Below are 22,356 nucleotides of genomic sequence, written 5' to 3'. Positions count from 1 at the left end.
GGAAGCAGGCGGCGTTGAGGCGGACGCGTTTGGAGGGTCGTCGGGCAGTGGAGTCGGGACCTGTTTCTGGGGCATGAGCCGAGGGGAAGACACCGAGGCCACGAGGTGAGTCCGGCCGCGATGCGCCCCTGTACCCCAGCGCCGGCCCCGCGAGGGGCTCGCAGAGGAGGCTGCCCTAGCAAGAAGGCTTTTCAGGCCCCGCCCCGGATTGTCCCGCCGCTAGCCCGGAAATAACAATCCGAGAAATGACCCATCGCATCTAGGAATTCGGGGCCAGGAATCGGGAAGCCGGGGTTCCAGGCTAGACCCTGCCGTTACCGTTAGCTTTAGGAACAAGTGGCTTTGCTTCTCTAGACTTTAGTTTCCCCGTATGATTATTCCTGCCTTCCAGGTTGTTGCAGGTCAACTGCGAGGATAGATGACAGCGTTTTGTGAACTCTGTTAATCTAGGGAGTTGTCGCCATTGCAAACCTAAAAAATTTTGATAGTCGCATGCCATCTTGATCTCATTACGCTTTACCGTTCCTCAAAAGGCCCTGTGCAGAGCTGTCACAGATACTCTCTCATTTAAGCTTCTTAACAACCCATGAGTTGGGATAATCGTGCCCATTTTAGAAAAGAAGAAGGAACGGAGGCTCCAGGTGGAGCCTCATTAATTCATTCAGTAAATATTGAGCATCAGCCATGAGCCAAGCAGTGTACTAAGTGCTGGGCATAGAACTATGATTAGGAAAGGCAAGGCCCTGCCCTGTAGAAGCTTACATTCTAGTGAGGGAAACAATACGGAATAGGAAATAACATTGAATTGGCATTATATGGAAAGGAAAGGTGGCTTTGATAGAGACTAACGAGGAGCTCAACCCTCAGGGAAAGCTTTTCTGAGAAAACACTTATTAAGTCATGCAATAACTGGGTACAAAAGTCAGGATTTAAATATAGATCTTTTGGCCCCATATCTTGTACTCTTGCCACCAAAACATGGTCCCCTCCTGTGATATTAAGTAGTTGTTAGTTTTGCTGTTTTCAGACAGAAGAAAATCAGGAGGTCCTATCACTGAAGCCTCATCTCAAATGTTAAGTCCTTCAGAGAGGCCTTCCCTCTCCACTAATTCTGAAGTGGTCCAACCCCGTCTCCATGTCACATCACCTTGTTTAATTGTGTTTGCAGCTGTCAGTAATTACATCTTGCTTATTTATTTTCCTTTTGTTTTGTCCCACCCCTCTTCCAAATACAAGCATCCCTAGGGAGACCATGTTTGTTCACTGCTCTGTCCCCGGTATCTAGACAATGCCTAGAAATAGCAGCTCTATTTTCTTGTTTGTTTATTCAATGAATGAGTGATCAGTAGGAGAATAGGAAAGGAAAGCAGGGAGAGACAAAATGTTTCTCCTCCTGTGTTTCCACTCCTGGGATTCTGTTTCTGTATGTTTCATCTTTCCCTCAGGAGGTAAGAGCAAGATCTATAGCTTATTCCTTTCTCTATTTTCAGCACATAGTCCTGGGTTTAGCAGTTAGCAGTTGCTTATCATGCATTGCTGAACAGATTGAACATGTGAGTGGGAAAGGAAGAAGAATACCCTCACGTGTGGGGTTAGATAAACATGTTCAACAAACAGTTGCTTAGGGCCCACCCTGTGCCAGACTTCATCGGCTCTGCTAAGATGAATAAGAGGTAATGGCAGTTTTCAGTATATGTCACCTATTGTTTTTAAGACACAGTTCCTGCAGCACTGACCTCTGAGGCACATCTGGTTACATGATACACATGGTTCCTCTGTGTATTCCTAGTTCTGAAGTCTGGCACAGCCTGCCATCTTCCTAGCTCTTTTTTCTTTCTCTACCACATTATACATTTGTTAAAGCTTTATTTTACATCTGCCACCTCATTTTTGGCCCTGTTAGCAACCTTAAGTTACAAGCAGGGCAAGGTTTAGTATGTAGAGATGAGGAAACAAGCTTAGAAGTGACTTCCAGTGGAAATGCCAAAATTTGAAACCAGGTCTTCTTGACACCCAGGTTTTTTCTCTTGCCACTACTGTCTCCATCATAACCCTCATCCTCCCTTTTTGGATGTAAGATGAGTCATTTCAGGATGGAAGACTAGTAATAATTCAAACTAACTTTAATTGAAAGCTTCTTGGGTGTGATGTATTGTTCTTAACGCTTTGGGTGTGTGAACTCAGTAAATCCATACAACTTTTATGAGGTGTTACTCCATTTCAGAGATGAGGAACCTGAGGTACAGAATGGCGGCATTGCTTGAGCAAGGTTACACAGCTAGTAAATGGTGCAGCTGGAATGACGGAGGAGTTAGTCTCTTCTGAGTCTCTCCCAAAATATTAAACATGATACTAGTGAACATTTACTGATTGCTTGCTGCTGTTAGATGCAGTGTTTGATGATTTTTCATGCACTATCTCTAATCTTCACAACAGCCCTGTAAGATAAGAACTATTATCTCCATTCATAGTATATATGAGGAAACGGAGGCCTAGAATGTTCAGATTATTCACCAAGTCACACAACTGGCTTTCAAACTGAGTTCTAACTCCAAAATCTATGGCCTTGAATTTCCTAGATTGCCTCTTCCATGAGGAAGACGTGTATGCTGCTCTTTCCCACCCATCTCCTTCAGTTCCATTAAGACTCTTCTTTCTGGTGATTTCCAAGACTTGGTTTTGGGTGACGGTCTTTAAACTGGAGTATCATGTAGTAATAGAGCCTTTGGCCTCCTGCCCAGTTTGCCTCTGGCTTCAGAAGAGGAAAGCTGTAGTTTCTGCACACACAACCACGCCCCTTTCACCTTAAATGGAAGCTTTTGCACTCTGGCTGCCAGAGGAGCTGTCCCAAGGGAACTGGTGCTGGGGCCCTGGTTGCAGAATAACAGGCCTTTCAAGCACTGGCCAGAGCTTGCCCTCCTTGAATAAATGTTTGTCAAATTGAATTTGAAGCCTCATGTTCACACAGTGTTGCTCCTCTCCTGCCTGAATGTTCACATTTCCTTTAGTTTTTCATAGAGATTGATGGAAGCAGAAACCAAAACTCTTCCCCTGGAGAACGCATCCATCCTTTCAGAGGGTTCCCTGCAGGAAGGGCACCGGTTATGGATTGGCAACCTGGACCCCAAGATCACAGAGTAAGTCTGAGTCATCTTAAATCATTACCGACAGCACTGGGATGTTTGCACGGATAATGTTCAGAAGAATTTTCAAGAGATGGAGAATATATTTTGGCCCTTATTTTATATATATATATTCAATTACCTTTGAAGGGTACGTGCTTTTGTTAGTAACCTGTTATGTTGACATTTTTCTCACATTTGAACTCTTCTGCGAGAACATAGGCTTGGCTATTGTTTAAAACATACCTCTTTGGGGCGCCTGGGTGGCACAGCGGTCAAGCGTCTGCCTTCGGCTCAGGGTGTGATCCCGGCGTTATGGGATCGAGCCCCACATCAGGCTCCTCCGCTATGAGCCTGCTTCTTCCTCTCCCACTCCTCCTGCTTGTGTTCCCTCTCTCGCTGGCTGTCTCTATCTCTGTCGAATAAATAAATAAAATCTTTTAAAAAAAATAAAAAATAAAAAAAAAACAGGGGCGCCTGGGTGGCACAGCAGTTAAGCGTCTGCCTTCGGCTCAGGGCGTGATCCCGGCGATCTGGGATCGAGCCCCACATCAGGCTCTTCCACTATGAGCCTGCTTCTTCCTCTCCCACTCCCCCTGCTTGTGTTCCCTCTCTCGCTGGCTGTCTCTATCTCTGTCGAATAAGTAAATAAAATCTTTAAAAAAAAATAAATAAATAAAAATAAAAAAAAACATATACCTCTTTTTTTCCTATTTGCCAAAGATGTTTTCCTGTTTTCACCAATTTGAACCCTTGTACCCGGTGACTACAGAACATTATTTTCTAGAATCAGCCCCACGGCATACTTTTGTTCCTCAAAATGAAGAAACAAGCAGAAGTCTCAGTACCTTCACAGACAGGCAGAGGGTACCACTTGATTGTAATTCATGTGAAGCAGCCGTGGGACCACAGAAGGTCAGAGCTGGAAGGCATCTTAGAGATCACATCAGTCCCTTCTGTTTTCATTCAGTCGTTAAACTATATGAGTGCCTATTGTGTGCCAGTGCCCATTTGTGCCAGGTGCCATGCTAAGCAGTGCTCAAGCTTTTTAAATCTGAGGAACCTTGTCTTAAAGTAACTAGAACCTGTTTTTAAAATAAAAGCTCAGAGCTGCTCTGATTAAAGGATGGGGAGAGGTCCACCCAAAGCCTTTTGGCAACTGCTACCCTTTCTTTGGTGGTAAGTTATAGGACTCCATGGAGCACACTTGAAAACCTCTGATATGATCCAGCTTTCTTATCCTACAGTAGAGAAAACTGGGGCCTAAGACATGGAAGTACCTTGTCCAGGGTAACAAAACTTATTAAATTGTCCTGACTCCCCACTCTTTGTACTGTGACCATTATAGTGGAAAGCAGTTTCTTAGCGGAGAGAATTAAGAGGTTTTTCCTTCTCCTAGTTGCTCAGTAGGTACAGGGCTATGGTTGGTGGCAGGATAGTTAAAGAGTGAGTAGATTGGGCTCTGTGGGATCAGTGCTTAAAGCAAGCATGGAGTATGCCATCAGTCCTAAAAGTTACTCCCTTTGAAATAATGTTAAAGGCAGGGTGAGAGGAGAATCCACTTATTTGAATCTAGGCTGAGAACAGGTGTATATAGGATTGGGATTGGGAGAAAGGAAGGGGATGTGAACTAATGGATCAGGATCATAATAGAAAATTTAGTTCTTTAATTCCGCTCAAGTTCAGATCAGCTAAATATAGATAACTTTGGGTCCCTCTGGGAACTATGATGTCATTTAAGATATGTTGTCCCCATATTATGTTACCTTGGTCACTGGGGCCCTGGAATACGAACTGTGCATTTATTTTGGTTCTCTTTATGGCTCATGGCTTTGAGGATGCATGTGTGAATCAGCCAAGCCTCTCAGTCATGTCTGTTGATCAGAGAAGCTGTTTCCATCATCTAAAACCCAAGCTGTGAGGGGATGCTCCCAAGAGTGGTTTCCATTCCCACCTCCGTTTGTCTGAATGGAAATCTGGAATGTGGAAACACTGTTCATTGTTTTGGCTGCAATTCACTGTAATGAGACCTGTTCTAATTGTGTCTGCTGCTTGATAGGAAGGTTCAAATAGGCATCTGCCACCTCAGTTTATGTCATAAATTGGAGTATATGAATGTTTTCTGCACTTAGAGCATTAACAGGAACATTGAAACAAAACTTTCCTACTGGTATCTCTGCCCTTTTTATATCAGGCCAGAGGTGGACATCATGTCCTGAACTGCAGATCGGGGCGTTGCAGGGTCTCCCTGTGGCTTCCCTACCTCTGTGTCACCTGCAGTTTTGTTTACTGTTTTTCTTCTCTGGATTCCTTATGTTAAAACCTTTTCTCTGCCAAACAAAAATAGTAATAAATTTCTTTTTAAAGATACAGATATCAATCAGAGCTATGGTTAGCATGAAATGCTTAGTATTATCCCATTTAATTTACTTAATTACAGTAAAGAAACCTAATGTGTTAGTAAGGTAGGTCTAATGGAAATGTCTGATTTCCTTCCAAGTTTTTGAATTACGTAAACTTCGGGATCCTGTTCCTCTCAAAGTGGGTAATGATGAGCCTAGATGAATCATTAAAATAGTCATTTCCAGACATGGTAGCAATTGGGTGTTATACCTTTCATGACAATGGGGCACCTGGCTTGTAGTCCAGTCTCAAACTATTTGAATCCAGATCTTTAAACTTCTAATAACTCTTGAGAGAAATTTGCAGATCACACTTCAGTTTTCATAATTAAACCGACACCCCACCCATCAGTTGCTGCTAATTCCTCCTGTTTCCCCCTTCAACACACTCTTCTTATCTCTTTCCTGTGCATATCCCTGCTCTTTACCATTCCTCTTCCTGATCTCTCTTATAAATGGATTTGAATGCCCCTCTTATACAAATGGTCTCTCACCTCTTGTTAGAAGACAATATATAGTGTATATTTATTGTCATGAATGGTTACAAGGTATGTAAAACAGTGGCAGTTTAAAAAAAAAAAAAAGATTTTCCACTCAATTTTTCAGACTTTATTTTGTAATTAATTCGAGCCTCCTATGTGTATGTGCTTCTAAGTTATTAATGTGAGTCCTGCTCAAGCTACCTGGGATGTCCCTTCAGTCTCTTCCCAGTGGAATATGCATTGCTAACCAACTGTCTCACACTCCAGTATTCCGCTTCATGTTGATTTGCATTTAGTGTTTTGTGGTTGCGGTATTCACCATTTCATGGCTATGCTAGCTGCCAAGAATACCTGTACGACTAAATATGTCTTAGAGGTTTCAATTTAAGGGAATGGTGACGTATTATCTGTGGAGGTAGCACATCCCAAACCCTTGTTCTTTCTACTGTATTCTGATTCTTCCCAATTATATTACACTTCGTAGGCTGTAAGGTAAAAATGTTCAACTAATGATCTGAACATTTCTTCTAGCTCTAGCATTGTATTAGTTCCTCTTGTTAAGGTCATAACAACCTTGTGAGGCAAATAATACAGATATTTATTTATTTATTTATTTATTTATTTATTTATTTATTTTTAAGTAGGCTCCACACCCAACGTGGAGCTCAATGAGAGACTTGAACTCACGACCCTGAGATCGAGACCTGAGCTGAGATTAAGCATCAGACACTTAAGCGGCTGAGCCAGCCAGGTGCCCCTCTCCCTGTTTTGTGGGACAAGAAGAGTTAAGTGGATTGACTTAGTATACTGAAAGTAGTTAATGATGGGACTAATCTCCCATCACCTAATTTAGTGCTCTTTGCACAGATATTCCAGTAGTCCACATAACAGAACAATCATAACCTAAGGTATCCTCTTTTAAATTTTAAAATATAAGGACTTCTTTTAAGTTGTTGTGGGACCCAGTAAGTAAAAACAGTGCCTCCAAATACTATTGCTAGTGCCTGCAACAGAGAAGCCAAAAAAGTTAATGTCCTTAGACATTATCTATTGTCCACACTGTGGTTTCCCCTGAAAGGATTAATATTGGCTTTCTTTTTCAAACATTAAATGTGCTGCGTAGAAAGCCAAATTAATGGCCACTGCACAGTTCATAAGGAGAAGTGAAAAGCAAAGCCAGCAGAAATTCTAAAAGAAGGAGCATTCTAAGTAGAGGATATAAGGAGAAATAAAGAGTGGGTGAGCAGAATATCAGGAGGACCTTTTTGACTAAAGAAGAGGTTGAATACTAAGTGATAGTGAAAACAGTAGTTGGATAGAAAGAATACTACCCAATTAATACAGGGTTTTTTAAATTTACTCAGATGAGAAATTTGAATTTCTTGTAGAAGAGACTTACTGTGGGTGTTTAGCAGGGTACTGACAACACGAAAGTGATGTTTTAGTGGGGAAGTGAGACGTTGGTATGTAGAGCGGGTTGGAGGAGCAAAGACTAACCACGAAGATTAACTAGGAGAGACTGCCAGAAACTAGGCCTGTCTACCACGTAGGTAGAGATAATGAACTTGGAAGCCAGTAGGTGAGTCTAAAAGATGAACATGATTGAAGAGCGGAGAGTTGAAGATGACCCGGATGTTTCTTACCTGAGAAATGGAGAATCATGTCAACACAGACCGGTGGATTAGCTGGAAAGGGTGTCTGTGGAGGGGGGTGGCCAGTGTGGGTTGTCCTAAGTAAACTGAAAAGCAGTAGAGAGCCATCCAGGGGGAAATGTCCTTCTGAGGCCGACTTTCAGAGATGAGCTAGAACAAAAGGGGAGAGCACGTGCATGGATGTGTGAGAACAGTGTGTTTACCCCTAAGGAAACCCTGGTTTTCTCAGCCCATTCCTTATTTTTCCATCATGATTCATGCTTCTTTTAATGCCTTGGTTTGCATGAATCAGCCTTTACTGTTTGCTGCTTAAATTTGGAACACAGTAATACTATTTAATAACTTACAGAACAGAGAACATAAAGACCTACAAATAATAATTTCTGTAAGTTTATTAAAAAAACTTTCTCTAAAACAAATTATGCGTTTAAAACAGTCCTAAATGTCTTTTTATTGACTTCCCATTGCCTACACATCAAACTAAAATTCCCTCACTAAGGACACCAATGTCCTTCACAGCCTGTCCCTTGCCTGCCTTTCAGCCTCATCGCTTAGCTGCCCTACCCCCACTCTCTTCCAGTGGAGCAGATTCTTTTTCACCTTTATGTCTTTGTACTTGATACTCATTAACCACCATGTCCCCCGCACAGTTGGGCCTCCTCATCTGTGTGCTCATGTACGTACCTCTGTGTGCAAATATTATAGTGTTTTGTAATTTTTTGATCGCGTTTCTCTCTCCTCTAACCAGAATGTGAGGTCCTTGAAGGCAGGAACCTAGTTGTATTCATCTGGATAGTTCAAGTGCCTAAAGCAGTTTTTGACAAGTAGTAGGTGTCTGTTATAATATTTGTGTGGATTAATTACTTCTGTGCCATTAAGCAGGAAGGCCATTTTCAAGACCCGATATGCAAAGCACCAAGTTGCAGAAATATGTTGGGACCGGTGTACTAGCTCCTGAAGCCGCAGGGCCCACGTTTCATTAAGTGAAGCGAGGCTCTGATGAGTAGTGAGCCCTCCCATACTTCAGCAACAGATGAAAGTGCTTGCAGATGTGAAAGCAAGATTCTTCAGGCTTTTTTCACTATCAGAGCTCGCAGTCCCCATCTCCAGGAAGCAAAATAGTAAACATTTCATTCCTTTTGTTTCGGCGTTCCGATAATTTCAAGAAATTATCAAACAAGGAAAGAAATCCTGGAGAAGTTGAAAGACACAGACCTAAGCAGATGTTCCTGGAATCTTAAGGTCGCACTTCTCGGGCAGAATGTATTTGTTAGCTTTTCAAAGAATAATCTGTCGGCATTTTTTCTTCTAAGTAAATTAAAATTCATTTCCTAGGAAATGCCGATCGCCTTACCTTCCTGCTATTAAGCAGAATGGAGCTGATGAAAAGATGACCAGCCCACAGTAGCCCTTAGATTGTTTAGAAAAATGGGTTTGACCCACCATTCATGGCAGCTAACACATGGCATAGTAGGTAGAAGATGCAGCTGTGAGTTAAAGCCCCAGGGGAGGGGCGCCTGGCCAGCTCAGCCAGTGGAGCATGCAACTCTAGATCTCGGGGTCGTGAGTTTGAGCCCTAAATTGGGCGTAGAGATTACTTTAATTCATTAATCAGGGCATAGAGATTAATTAATTAATTAGAGACCCAGGGGAAACTCTCCCAGTCCATATGTCTGTGCATTTGAGAGGCTCACCCTTACTGTACGCCTACTCAAAAATCAAGTAAAACCAGACATTTGCACTTGAGGTAGCTCCCTTTCCCCTGAAGAATCACCTCCTACATCCTCACTAGCAGCTGAGGTCTCCTGGTGGGAGTTGAGAATTTAAAATCTAGGGTGTTACAGTTTTCCCTTTCAAAACCGGTCTAAAGACCAGATTAATGTCCACAATATGCCTTGGGATCCTTGTATCCTGCCCCAGTGCAAGAGCTGTATTATGTCTTTCCTGCTGCACTGTCAGGCACCTGATCCAGGATAGTGGGCTTGCTTGTTGATGTGCAGTAGTATCAAATTTAATATATATAGCTTATGATCCACTTCATATCTTTCTGCCTCCCAAAGGAGATCCTTACTCAAGAATAAAATCTTGATGAGTTTCTCCTAGAAAACAATGTGAATATAAATGTGGCTGTAACGACAGCTTTACTGACTCCCTGTGGGGTAGAATTCCCAGTAATAACAGATTTAGCATGTGGGCTGATACCTTTTTAGTATCACAGGGACAGCATTGTTTAGAGAAAGCCTTGACTCCATTTGAATAGTGTGGAGGATGCCAGGAGGAAGGCCAAAGGAAAAGGAAACGGGAGAGCTGTTGGTTTGTCTCACCCTTACATCAGATGACAGGAAGTCGGAATTGAGATTGGCCACAGCAACCTGTTAAGGCCACATCTGTTTGAATAACTTAAAAGCTCTATAGAAACCAAATAAGTTTTAGAGAAAGGAATTCAAGAAGAGGACGAGGGGCGGAATGGCAAACAAGAGCTTGAGGTGAACTTCCTGCCAGGAAAAAATTTTGTCCTGGGCCATCCATATTCTTTAATCAACCATGCTCCGAAGTATGAACTGTGTTAAAGGGACTGAGGTTGACTAGTTACCCACAACTGGGTGATTTATAGGACTGGCCAGGTTCCCCTGCCCTCTGTGAGACCAGCCCCAGTCACATTGTGGTTCCACGTTGTCCCTAACGTTCAGTCACATCAGGGATCGAAACTCACAGGCAATTATGGAAGGACCACTTTTGGTTTTTGGCAGAGCTTCTCACAAGTGCAATTCGGGTCTAATGATTAATTATGAAACCTATTACAGAAGTCCTCCAAGGTTGTTTTTCTGTTTGTGTGAATGTGTATGTGTTTGCTACTTTATTTTTGAGATAGGGTAGGCTTTGGCGTTTGGAGTGTGGGTATGTGTTCCTGATGGAGTTGTAGTTATTTACAAATACTAGTTCATTGCCAAGAAATTAAAAATAAATAAATCGACACTATTTTTGAGCTTTTCTCCAAAAGAAAAACAAATGGTGCTTGTGGGCCAGACAGCTGTTCATTAGGTGTGGTTTTTTGTTTGGTATTTTTGTGCTGGACAGACGCATAGCCATGACAATTCGAGTTCCCATTCCAGATAGAGGCAAACATGTCTGTTTGCCAAATAAACTAACGCAGCAGTTTGGAAGAAGGCAGGGGGCGGGGGTGCGAGATCCCCGCCCCCGCCCCGGGGTAAATTATCTCCGTGCTTTTATCTCGCACTTGAGGCCGAGGCGCTGTCCCGGTCCGCAGAGGGTGCTCACGGGCTGCGCTTTCTCTGCAGATATCACCTCCTCAAGCTCCTCCAGAAGTTCGGCACCGTAAAGCAGTTCGACTTCCTCTTCCACAAGTCAGGTGCTTTGGAGGGGCAGCCTCGAGGGTACTGTTTCGTGAACTTCGAAACTAAGCAGGTAATGAAACCGCTCCGCTTTCGTGGTGCTTCTCATACTCCCCCACTTACTTCTGTGCCTCTCTCAACGACTAGAATAGCAGTACCTTGTGGGCAGGAGCCATGTCCGATTCCTCTCTGTGTGCCTCGCCCCGCGTCCTGAAGGTGACCCTCGATAAACGAACGAGTGAACAGCTTTCAACATCTACCCTCCGCAGGCTCCCGGTCTGAGGCGGCTGACCTACTTTTCTGACCAGATGCTTTGGGGTGCCCACATGAAGCACATGGACATCCTCCTCCCTGGTCTGGTTTGTTTGTTCCTTTAGTGGCAGGCCAACAAAGCCTCCTTTTCTTTCAATAGTTTTGCCCCGTGGTGCAGAAGCCCTCCCTGTGTGTGGTGAGCCACCCACAAACTCTTTTATTTTGATTTCTTAAAAATGTCCCCTTCTTCTCAGTGTCTCAGAACAACTGCATGCAGATTTGAATATATATGAAGGAAGAGAGCATTCAGCTTCAATCATGACGTATACATGTGTCTGCTTGCAGTAGAATTATATTCTTTGGGTGGACATGCCTTGCTAAAGAAATTGAATTTGAATGTTATTAAATACAGACATACTGTTTAATACTCTCTATAACTTTATTAGTCATGTGGAAGGACATTGCCTAGTTATTGTTGCATTAATAATATATTTGGATGTTTTTCTTTTATAAAAGTAATATATGTTAACTGTAGATGGAAGTACAGATAAGTGACTTCACTTAAGCAGCCTAATACCCAGAAATAATCGCTGTTAATATTTAGTTATAGATTTTTCTAGTCTTGTCTTTCTTTATATTCACACACGCATACGCACATATGGCTTAGAGCACACAGAGAAGATCACATCGTCCTGTTTACCACTCAGAGCATATTAAAAATTTTCTGTCCTCTACTACACATCCAGGTAACATTCTATATCGTGATACTGTGGTTTCACCAGCGTGACTACATATTTGTAAAACTTCACTGATATAGGGCTTTAATATGTACATTTTGTTATATGTAACTTAGACCTCAGTTTAAAACTGAATCAGCATCATTTTTGATGACTGCACAATATTTCATCCTGGGAATATATGATCAGTTCTTGATTGTTAGCTATTTAGGTAGGTCCCCAGTGACTCACAAGTGTCCACAGTGTGCTAGCGAATGTCTGTATCCCTCTGATGATGTTCATGTGTACGTATATCCGTGGAAATGGAGTGGTGTCAATAAAGGCCTTGTATACTTTTTCTTGATACGACTGCCAGTTGCTTTCAAGCAGTGATGTATCCGTATGTTATGAGACTGTATTAGACTGTAGTTTGTCCTTATCTGTGCTGGGGATTCTTTCAATTTCCTCTCACTTTTGCAAATGAGATAGGCACTAAGTGATACATTGCTGTTCTAAATGGGGGAACTGAAAGAATGCTGTGTAAGGTTAACATTTTTAAATACTTTGTTCTTCCCTAATGACAGAGCGTGATAAGCATTCTTGCAGACAGCTAAAATCAGTGGTCATGCTGGGGATAGATGTTGGTTTAAAACACTGGACTATAAGTCACAACGCCTAGCTTCTGTTGCTGGCTCTCTTATTTATTAACTTTGGCCAAGTCTTTTAACTTCATTTGGCCTCAGTTTTCATTTAAAGATGGGGATTAAAAATATCTTCCTTACCTTCCAGGAAGTTGAGAGAATAGACGAGGGTATGTAGGAAAATACCATCGGCATTTGATAATGCTGTTGAAGACATGAACTCTGAAATGACATATAGAGATAGGAAAATTTTTTTGAAACATTTATCCCCTTGCTGGCATTTTATTACTGCTGATGCTGTAGAATCAATAGAGAGTACCGTGTAAATTCTAATTGGCTAGATGAAACTTACAAGAAGAGTAAAACATCTCTTATCTGTCTCTCTAACTGCTAAGCAAGGATGTCAGTGACTGTCCAATGGCTGACACATAGTGAGTACTCAGGTATTTGTTGAATGTCATGCTGGCGAGCTCTGGAGGGGTATGAGAATCACTGGTAAAATTAGACTGGAATGCCTGGTGGTATCACACTGCGATCTCAGATAGATTCGTCTTGTTCCTCTTCCTGTTCCTTAAGGGCTTCTTCACCCCCTGGTAAACGTGGGTTATGCTTGGCTGAATGCCTCATGGATACAAATGGAGCAGAGAAGGTTTGGCAGGATGGAAAAGTACGACCAGGCTTCCTGGGAATGTCCTAGAGTGACTCTTATCCAGCTTCAGGAATTCCTTTTAACCTTGTTGCTCCTGTATCTGATAGGGAAAGGGTCAGGGAACTTTTGGCTCCAAAAGCCAGGTGCATAGATTGGCTCACACAAATACCTTGCTCACAGGCTCTTTGACTCACTCCTGCTTTTTCCGGCCTGGTTTCCTTCACTCCCATATCGTTTGAAGCCCTTACTGTTTCTCACTTTGGATCCAGAGGTTAAGCCCTAGTCTGGGGTATAGTTCCAGAGTCCCTGGGGGTGAGTAAATTTCTTAGCACAGTAGGTCCTAACAGACGGAAGTGTATAGAAAGGTATCACCTAATAAGAACAGTCTGCTAACACTGATTGAGTGCTTACCGTGTGCTCCATGCTTTCTTTACGCGCACTCTTTGACTCCTCACAGTAACCAATGAGGAACAAGTAGTATTGTCTGTATTTTATAGATGAAGAAGCTAATATTCACAGAGATTAGGGGGCCTGCCAACCATTACACTGCCAGTAAGTGACAGAGCCAGGATTGGCGTTTTTGTTTGACGGACTTTACAAAACTTACACTCTTTCTGTTTTTCTGCCTTTTTTTCTTTACTGTAAACCCTTTGTAAGTTGTGTATCAGAGGCAGTCTGGTTAGGATTGCAGCCATCAAAGCTGGTGAGGCCCTATGAGATACATAGAGTTAGTTAGGCATTTGAATTGTTGGCTAACATCCATCCCTCTCCTGGACAGGAAGCCGAACAAGCCATCCAGTGTCTCAACGGCAAGCTGGCTCTGTCTAAGAAGCTGGTGGTGCGCTGGGCACACGCTCAAGTAAAGGTAAGTCTGGTGGCTGGAAAGACAACATCAAGCTCACCCGAAGTGAGTTTTCCAGAAGATAGTTGTCCACTTACCCATTTGCATCCCGGCCTCTTCACATCTGGAGCAGTCATACTTTGGTCTCCTACTTGTATTTACCATGTGTGTTGCCAGATTTTTCTTTTGAGAAACATCTCAGGAGGGATTAAGTTCCTTCATTGTTTCTCTCCACATACCCACAGATTCTGTTTTTGATTGATTTTTCCATGTGGCTGATGTGTATACTCAGACCTCTATCATGTTTTTGGTGGGGGTGGTTCTTTGGAGGAAAAAATGTACTTATTTTTAAAATTAGTTGCTTTAGGCATTATTAGACTCTTCCCAGCCTCTCAGTTCTATGGAGAGTTTGAATATGTTTATCCTAAATGCTTGAGAAATGGGTCGTATGTATGAGCGCTTAAAGCATCGGCGTCTCATTACTCCAGAGAGTTTGAGAGTTATTTGCGGGCCTTCGCAGGGTCTGTAGTGTCTCCAAAGCCCGAGAAGTGGCCAGTCGTTTTGTTCATCTTACAGCTGGTCTCTTGAGAGACTGCACTGGAAAAGATATGACCATTTAAAAAAAAAAAAAAGGCATTTTGTTTTACCTGGTACAAACGTACTGAAGTCTGTGGACTGGAGCCATCCCAAGAGTTCATTCTCTTCCTTCATGGTGGGGTCTTGACCAACCTGCCTGTAAAAAGATTTGTGGCAATTAAAATTGGAGCTTCGGTCTTTAGCTAGAGAAGCATGGATTTTGATCGGAGACTCCCTACCCATCAAGCTTCCCAGTAAAGAGTCACAGCAATTAAGCATATGAGCTCAGAGTCCAAACTGAAAAACAGAGCTCAGACACTTCGGATCCTTAGGAGGATCTCAGGTCATCATGGAGCCTTCTCAATTTCTAGGACACATTGCCTTAAAAATAGAAACAACAAAGAGAATTACCAAATGCTTTTGTACTCAAAAGAAAATCAAGTCTCATTTGCCAAACTGGCTGTCGTTTTCTCATTTTGTGTCTCGTTGAAAAGACACGCAAGAGACATCATCCTTCATTCCTATCTTTCATTTGAGAATCTCGATGCCTCATGGTTCTCTTCTCCTACAAGTTTTTTTGACCACAGGCTCCTGATTACTCTTTAGTATTTAATTTACTTTTTATAAGAGGTGTATAATTATCTGACATCAAATTAGACTACCTTTTTGCTATAGAATGTTTTCTCTGTCAGTGGCTGAAAGCTGTTACTACCTTTCTTCTCCAGTCAGGCCTGTTTAAGAGTTGAATGTTATGCTTGATACTTTGCAAAAGTCGAGCAAAATTTTTAAGTGTTTTTGAATAAAGTGAAGTAAATATTGTAAGAGCTGATATGTGACAGTTAAAACAAGAGTGTGTAGGAGGGCAATTGTATTGTATATTTATACCGTCTGTGAATTTGAAAGTCGAAGTTCTTTCCCTACCAAATAAGGAGGACTAGTGGCTAGATGGGAAGCTTCTTCTGCACTTCTTTTTCTAACTTTATAGCTTTTAGGCCAAAACTGTGGAGTTTTGCATTAATTCTAAATGTAAAGCAGTCCTCAGATTGTCTAGAACCATGCCAACGATACACTGGTGGGGTTGGAGTTTCTGAACTACTCAGTACAGTAAAGGACTGGTTTTTGCTCACCCAAGTGATTTCCCGTTTTCTTTCAGAGATACGATCATAACAAGAATGATAAGATCCTTCCTATCAGTCTTGAGCCATCCTCAAGCACTGAGCCCACTCAGTCTAACCTAAGGTAAGACAGCGTACTCTAGAAAGACACGAGTATTCAAGAGTGTGAGTCGCTTCTTCATTCCAAGCCTTCATTCACACTTCAGTGAATCTTTAGACTCTTAATTTAGAATAGAATCTGCTAACTTTTGACATGTCGAGAGATGTGTTCAGTTAACCTCCAGAATGTGTACATACCCTCTCCTTGCATACCCCTAAGATCATGTCCTTACAAAATTCATGCCCTCAAAAAAGGCTGGATGGACCTGCCCCGTAGCAGCCAGGGTGCTGGGCCCTAGAGTACAAAGGTACGTCGGACAGTCCTTACCCTAGAAAAAAGCATCTTCATGAGGCCTGAGGTCTCATTGGCGTTTGTCGTCGTCCACTCCTTCCTCCCTAACTGTGAGCTCCTTTATACAGAGTGTTAGTTTGTAGCCCTTTCATTCTCTGTGCTGCGTTTCTGTGACAGCAACAGTGTTGGTTCCAGTGTGCACAAATTATCTGTTACTTTTTCGGAGTTAATTCAAAACAGAAGGAACAAGGGGTTTGGTAGAGAAAGGGGAAGTTAAGTGGATGGTTGAGCAGAAGTAGAGGGTTTTGGGGTTTTGTTGTTTTGTTTTGTTTCCCTGCATTGTAGCCTAGGGAGAAATTTTAACAATAGCAATAGCCAGGATTTATTGAGGTTACTCTAAATCGGGCGGTGTGCTAAACACGTCACATGCCATATGTCACTTAATTATGAAAATTCTGGTCAAAGTACTGTAATAGTCATCTTACCTCTGAGTAAACTGACGCTTAGCAGGGTAAACGATCTTGGCCGAGATCCACACAGGTAGTGAATAGCAGATTCCAGATTCAAAGCTAGGTCTCCTGGACTTCAGAATTCGGTCTGAGTTACTACTTCGAAGAAACTTCATGCTGTGAATGCAGGGATACAGTTCTGAAGCCTGTTCCAGGGGAGAGAAAGCAGGTACGTGAAGGAGCATCAGTGTCCTACGAGGGTTAGCAATCAGCCTGCAGTTGCAAAGTCAGGAAAGCGATGCCTGTTTGGATGGAGGACCAGACAGCAAACAAACAACCTTTCTTGTATGTTTTCTGCACCAAACAAAACAGATTTCTCAGCATCTCACTAAGCTACAGGGGAAGGTGACCCTAAAATGTTTTCCAGAGTGATAAAGTTAGTAAAGTAAAATTGATTTTAGAGTTAGTTTAATGTCATTGATTTATTTATAATACTTACTAAAATATTTGATGTAATATTTGATAAATTGTGTTTTATATATTATAAATCAATTTAGTATTTATGGTAAATATTAAATGTAGTAGTTAATATGATTGATTTCTCAATTTTGTGCTCTTTTACTATTTTGTACTCCCAGAAATTTAAAAAAATATATATGATGACTTCTGTAGCTGTCACTGGGAACCATATCCACTTTGCTGTTTTCCCCATAAAGTTTGAACCTCCATGATCTCAAATTTTATAAATCTGACTCCTGTTAGGAAGAGACCACTGCATTTATGCTTGGCGCTCTAGACGGGACAGTGACATGTCTTTAGTTTTCTTTTCGATGTTTGCACTTATACTAGACAGTCTAGGGTTTTCCATTTACTTTGTAATCCAGAGAACCTCAGCTAACATCTTCCTATTACCGTCTGTACCTAATTAGAGAACGTTGTGTTTTGGTGACTCCTACGGGACAAATGGCTGGCTATCCTGGTAGTGGAGGAGGTGCTGGAACGCATCTTGGTAATACCTGGGTGTTCTTTCTCATTGTAACTGAGGTGGTAAACTTTACCCTGGCCGTGTAGTTACGAGCATGTGCAGCAGAAGCACGCTTTTTGAGCATCTCTAAGAGGCCATCGTGTACATTCCCTTCCAAGTTTCTCTCCCTGACTGTTGACCACTGACAGCATCGAGAGTAGAAAGGGAACCATGGGTCCTAGAATACCCACTGCCTGAGGGCTTTGCATTCTGGTCCAGGGATGGCAGTGACCTCGCTCGGAAGGGAGTTCCTCCCAACTTGTGCAGTGTCTCCTCACCCCATCTCTCTGATATGGGGCTGTCCAGCTCCCAACCTGATGGAGAGGACAGAGCGAGGGCTTTGGTGATAATACACTGGGCTCGAATCCTGCCTGTGCAGTCTGTTAGCTGTGTGAACCCTGGGCGAATGACTACCTCTCTGCATTTGTTTCTTTATCTGTAAAATGTGGATATTATCGCAAGGACTAGAAACAATATAGGTAAAATTCTGGGCCCAGTGCCTGGCTTATTGTAAGCACTCCGTAAATGATTACAATGAGAAACACCTATTTATTAGTTTAAAAAAAAAAAAAGATTCTGTAGGATTTCCAGGGTGTGTTTTCCATTGTTATTCAGTGATTCAAGAAGTGTACAGTGTAGTAGTTAATAGCATGGGGTCTGGAATCTGATTGTGTTTAAATCTCACCTCTCCCACTTAACTAGCCATGTCATACTGGGCAAGGTAACCTTGTGCCTCGGTTTTTTCATCTGCAAAATGAGGAGTGTGACCTACCTTATAATGTTGTTTTCAATCCTACACGAATATTTGTCCTGATTTTTTTTATCATGGCAAAAGGCACATAAAATAACATTTACCGTATTATCCATTTTAGGTGTACAAATGCAGTGGTACTAAATATATTCGTAATGTTGTACGACCGTTACCACCTTCCTTCTCCATAATTCTTTTCGTCTTGCAGAACTGAAACTCTATACCCATTAAATAATAACTCCCCTTTTCCACCTCTCCCAAGCCCCTGGCAGCCCCCATTCCACTTTGTCTCTGATTTTGACTAGTCTCACTACTTTGTACAAGTGAAGTCATCCAGTATTTGTCTTTGTGACCGGCTTGTTTCACTTAGCATAATGGCCGCAAGGTTCATCCATGTTGTGGCGTAGGTCAGAATTCCCTTTCTTTTTAAAGCGGAATAATATTCCAAAGTGTGATATATACCATATTTTGCTTATCCATTCATACATCGATGAACACTTGGGTTGCTTCTGCATTTTAACTATTGTGACCAATGCTGCTGTGAACACACAGGTGTACAAAGGTCTCTTCCAGACCCCACTTTCAGTTTCTGCTGTCTGCCAAGCCCTAATGTGTCCAGCAGTGTTTGTGTCTGAAGATTAAAGGAAGCCATATGCGAAGTACTCCTAACGGTGTCTGGGTTTTTAGTAAAAATCTAATAGATGGTTCCGGTTTGATCTCTTTCTAAAATGTTACTTGGGTGTGTGTGTTATGTGAAATATGTGCATGTTCGTATTTGAGTTATCTTGTTGCTGCTGTGATATGCATACAAGGCACAAGGAAGATGAGCTACGCAAGTCTTTCCGGACTGCACCCAGGCCCGCTCTGATGCTCTGCTCTCCTTTTTCAGTGTCACTGCAAAGATAAAAGCCATTGAAGCCAAGCTGAAAATGATGGCAGAAAATCCTGACGCAGAGTATCCAGCAGCGCCTGTTTATTCCTACTTTAAGCCTCCAGATAAAAAAAGGACTACTCCTTATTCTAGAACAGCTTGGAAATCTCGAAGATGATGGTTATGAATTATTGTAGCAGCAAAAGCAAATTGGTCTCCACGCCTGAAATCCTCTGCCTTTGTACTTTGTCGATGTGAATGGTACTGCCCAACAGAGCACAATCACATGTTAATTAATGATTGGTAACTTAACATTTTTGGATGGTCTCATGGATGTTTCTTCCCTGAAGTATGTGTGGAAGTGAGCATCATCCAGAATAAATAGGATTGTATCCAGACTTGTGATTTGAACACTGGGATGCTCCAGTTGGCTGGTTTGTTTGGATTTGTAACTCCAGAAACGTTATATAGGATGCCAGAGAGAAAGGCAAACATAGAAAATGTCATTATTTAAATCAAGAAACTAAATTTATTAACGTCTGTCTTTCAAAAAAAAAAAAAAAACCAGAGCATTTTTCTGTGCTCACATGTCTTTACAACATAAAGGAAAGTAAGAGGGAGGGAAGTGCGAGATTTTGAATCATGTTGAGAACTATTGTTCCGGAATTTATTATGGAAATCCCTCCAACTGGACTAAAAAGTTCTTGGCAAAAGGGAGCTGATTCTTTGAGCAAATGTTGTGGTCATCTGTTTAAGAATTATGGTTACTGTTTCAAAATCCCGGTTAGGAAAACTTGGTGTATATCTTAAAATTGTTTGCATCAACAAAACTGTAGATTCAAATTTAGCATTTTATACCGCAGCGGAAGTTCTCTTTGGAAATCCAGCTTTTATTCTATAGTGATCATTTTTTAAATCTCTGAATAATCCTGCCTCTATAATACCAAATGTTGTTATTAACGTGGGACTTTTAAAATTGCACCTATTGCATGAGATTGTTTTTTATAGCATGAGAATGTTCTATTTGGAATTGTATCATGGTCAATCTAAATAGAAAAGCAGCATTTCTTTGAAAACCTAATCATTGCTGTATTGAGCTCTATCAAGCATACTATTTATTAATAATTACGTAGGGGGCTGTGTTGAAGAAATTGAACTGTCTTGTGCAGGGTGAGGAGGGGACATGCAGTGGACACAAAGTCAACGGAGCAGGCCTACTCTGGCACTGAGATTGTAAAATGACCTCACGGCTTATGTAGTTCTTAAAGGCTTGAAAGACTGCATGACTTTAAAATGATTCTTCCTTCATAGAACATACTTCTGCCCGGATATGTTTTGCTACTTGGAATATCTTAAATATAAGAACAGAGAAAGAAAAATAAATCCGCAGATGTGGGAGTGTGTTTCTGTCAGCAGTTCTGGTCCTTTTGGTGCCAGGTTGACAGCTGTTTCATTGGGCAGCACCTTTGCTTCTTTACCAGGTCAATCATTTTGAGACCTAGGCGCCATTCCTAGTGACCACGGACACCTTACCATGATCGTTCCCAGCAAGAGGAAGCTTTCACTTTAGATTCAAGCCTTCGTATGAGCACACGTGAGTGTAAGACACTTGAACCAAATCGTGAGCATAGTGAGGTTTCAGAGTTCACAGAACCGGTTCAGAGAAATCTCACCCCTTTCCCTAGCTTAGTCTTTTTAGCTATCTTTAGATAGTAAGCGCTTTCTGTATTTGTTAACTCTGTCTGTGATGCGAGTAACTCTCCTTCCATTTGAGGGCTAGTTCAGGGAGGTGGGAGCATTGTCTCCCATTTTTCTGGTGACTTCTTAAGAGTACAGAATTTACCATTTTATCCTTCCGTCCTCAAAGGGTTATGGTGGAGTAGGACTTACTTAACGCAAAATAGTCTTCTATTTTTAATAGGAACCTAGAAAGTACTTAACTCTGAATTATCTAGAGTTGTTTCCTTTAGAAACCAGAGCTATTTATTTGTATTTAAAGCAATGTTTATTATTTGTATGGATTCTTAATTCCTCTGTGTGAATAAATGCAAGACCGTGTCTGTGTGGTTGTGTCTTCTCTCGTTCATTTTGTGGAATAAAGGCTACAGTTCTCTGGTAGGCTCATTTCCCCTCAGGACTTGGGCCGGGGTGTCTAGGTGGGGCTTTTTCTAAGTGCCTTCTCTGCATTCGACTCTGGCTAGAGGCGCCCTCAGAGACCATTCTCTCCACCCGTCATGCCTGCCTACTTCTGCTGTTAGAGATGAGAAAGACTAGTCGTTCTCACAGCAAACCTAATCATTTGAAAAGAAGCCATAAGTGGAAGTTTGGGAAAGTATCACACTGTGTTTGGTCCTTTTAGTGTAGAGGTTTCAAAGAATAAATGTATGTGTCATATATATGCTGAAAGCAGTCTGGTGAAAGGTTTGTAAAATACCAGTGTTAACTTGGTTGACCCATTGTTTGAAATGACAAGAGTGGGGGCGCCTGGATGGCTCAGTTGGTTAAACGTCTGCCTTCGGCTCAGGTCGTAATTCCGGGGTCCTGGGATCAAGCCGCGTGTTGGGCTCCCTGCTCAGCAGGGAGTCTGCTTCTCCCTCTCCTTCTGTCCCTCTTCCTGGCTCTTTCCCTCTCTCTCTTTCACTTTGCACTCTGTCTCTCAAATAAATAAAATCTTGAATTTACAAGAGTGAAGGATTGAGGGAAATATTCAGGAAAGAGGTATGAGCTATATTTGTAATCTCAGCTCTGTTTTATCAAATGCAAAATATAACCCTAACCACGGACATCCGTAACTGGCATCTCCATGTTGGGTAAGAGGATCACATGAGGAAATGTTTTCAAAGCATGTCAAAAATCAACAGCAAAAGTTTTGTAAAGCCAAATATTCCAGAGCGCTGTCCCCTGTCTATTAGGTTATATACAGTTAATTTCTGAATCAGCAAATACATCTGTGATTTTTTAATACTATTGTATAAAAGGAATAGGATTAATTCTTGCCTTACAAATTGAATGTTAAGTATTTCCTATATGTAATCACTATGTTCCTAAAGTATGATTTGATCCCAAGGC

General features: G+C 41.8%; 1 protein-coding gene across 4 annotated transcripts; it reads left to right on the top strand.

Moving 5' to 3' along the window:
• Nucleotides 1–2: 2 nt before the first annotated feature.
• RBM18 (RNA binding motif protein 18) lies at nucleotides 3–21,345 on the top strand. Of its 4 annotated transcripts, none has more exons than XM_026513908.4 (7): nucleotides 3–105; nucleotides 3,009–3,137; nucleotides 10,958–11,084; nucleotides 11,281–11,370; nucleotides 14,048–14,134; nucleotides 15,840–15,925; nucleotides 19,306–21,345. In XM_026513908.4, the coding sequence occupies exons 2-7, from the start codon at nucleotides 3,025–3,027 to the stop codon at nucleotides 19,463–19,465; spliced, it is 663 nt and encodes a 220-aa protein (XP_026369693.1). In that variant the 5' UTR covers nucleotides 3–105; nucleotides 3,009–3,024; the 3' UTR covers nucleotides 19,466–21,345. The 4 variants fall into 4 exon arrangements, with proteins under 4 accessions (XP_026369693.1, XP_026369695.1, XP_026369694.1 ...); XM_026513909.4 differs by having other exon boundaries at nucleotides 22–105; nucleotides 3,019–3,137; XM_026513910.3 differs by lacking the exon at nucleotides 11,281–11,370.
• The last annotated feature ends 1,011 nt before the right edge of the window (nucleotides 21,346–22,356 follow it).

Source organism: Ursus arctos, unplaced genomic scaffold, assembly GCF_023065955.2.
Source record: "Ursus arctos isolate Adak ecotype North America unplaced genomic scaffold, UrsArc2.0 scaffold_18, whole genome shotgun sequence".
NCBI lineage: Eukaryota > Metazoa > Chordata > Mammalia > Carnivora > Ursidae > Ursus > Ursus arctos.
The sequence above is the reverse complement of the archived record's forward strand: the minus strand, read 5'-3'. Positions and strand labels throughout refer to the sequence as shown.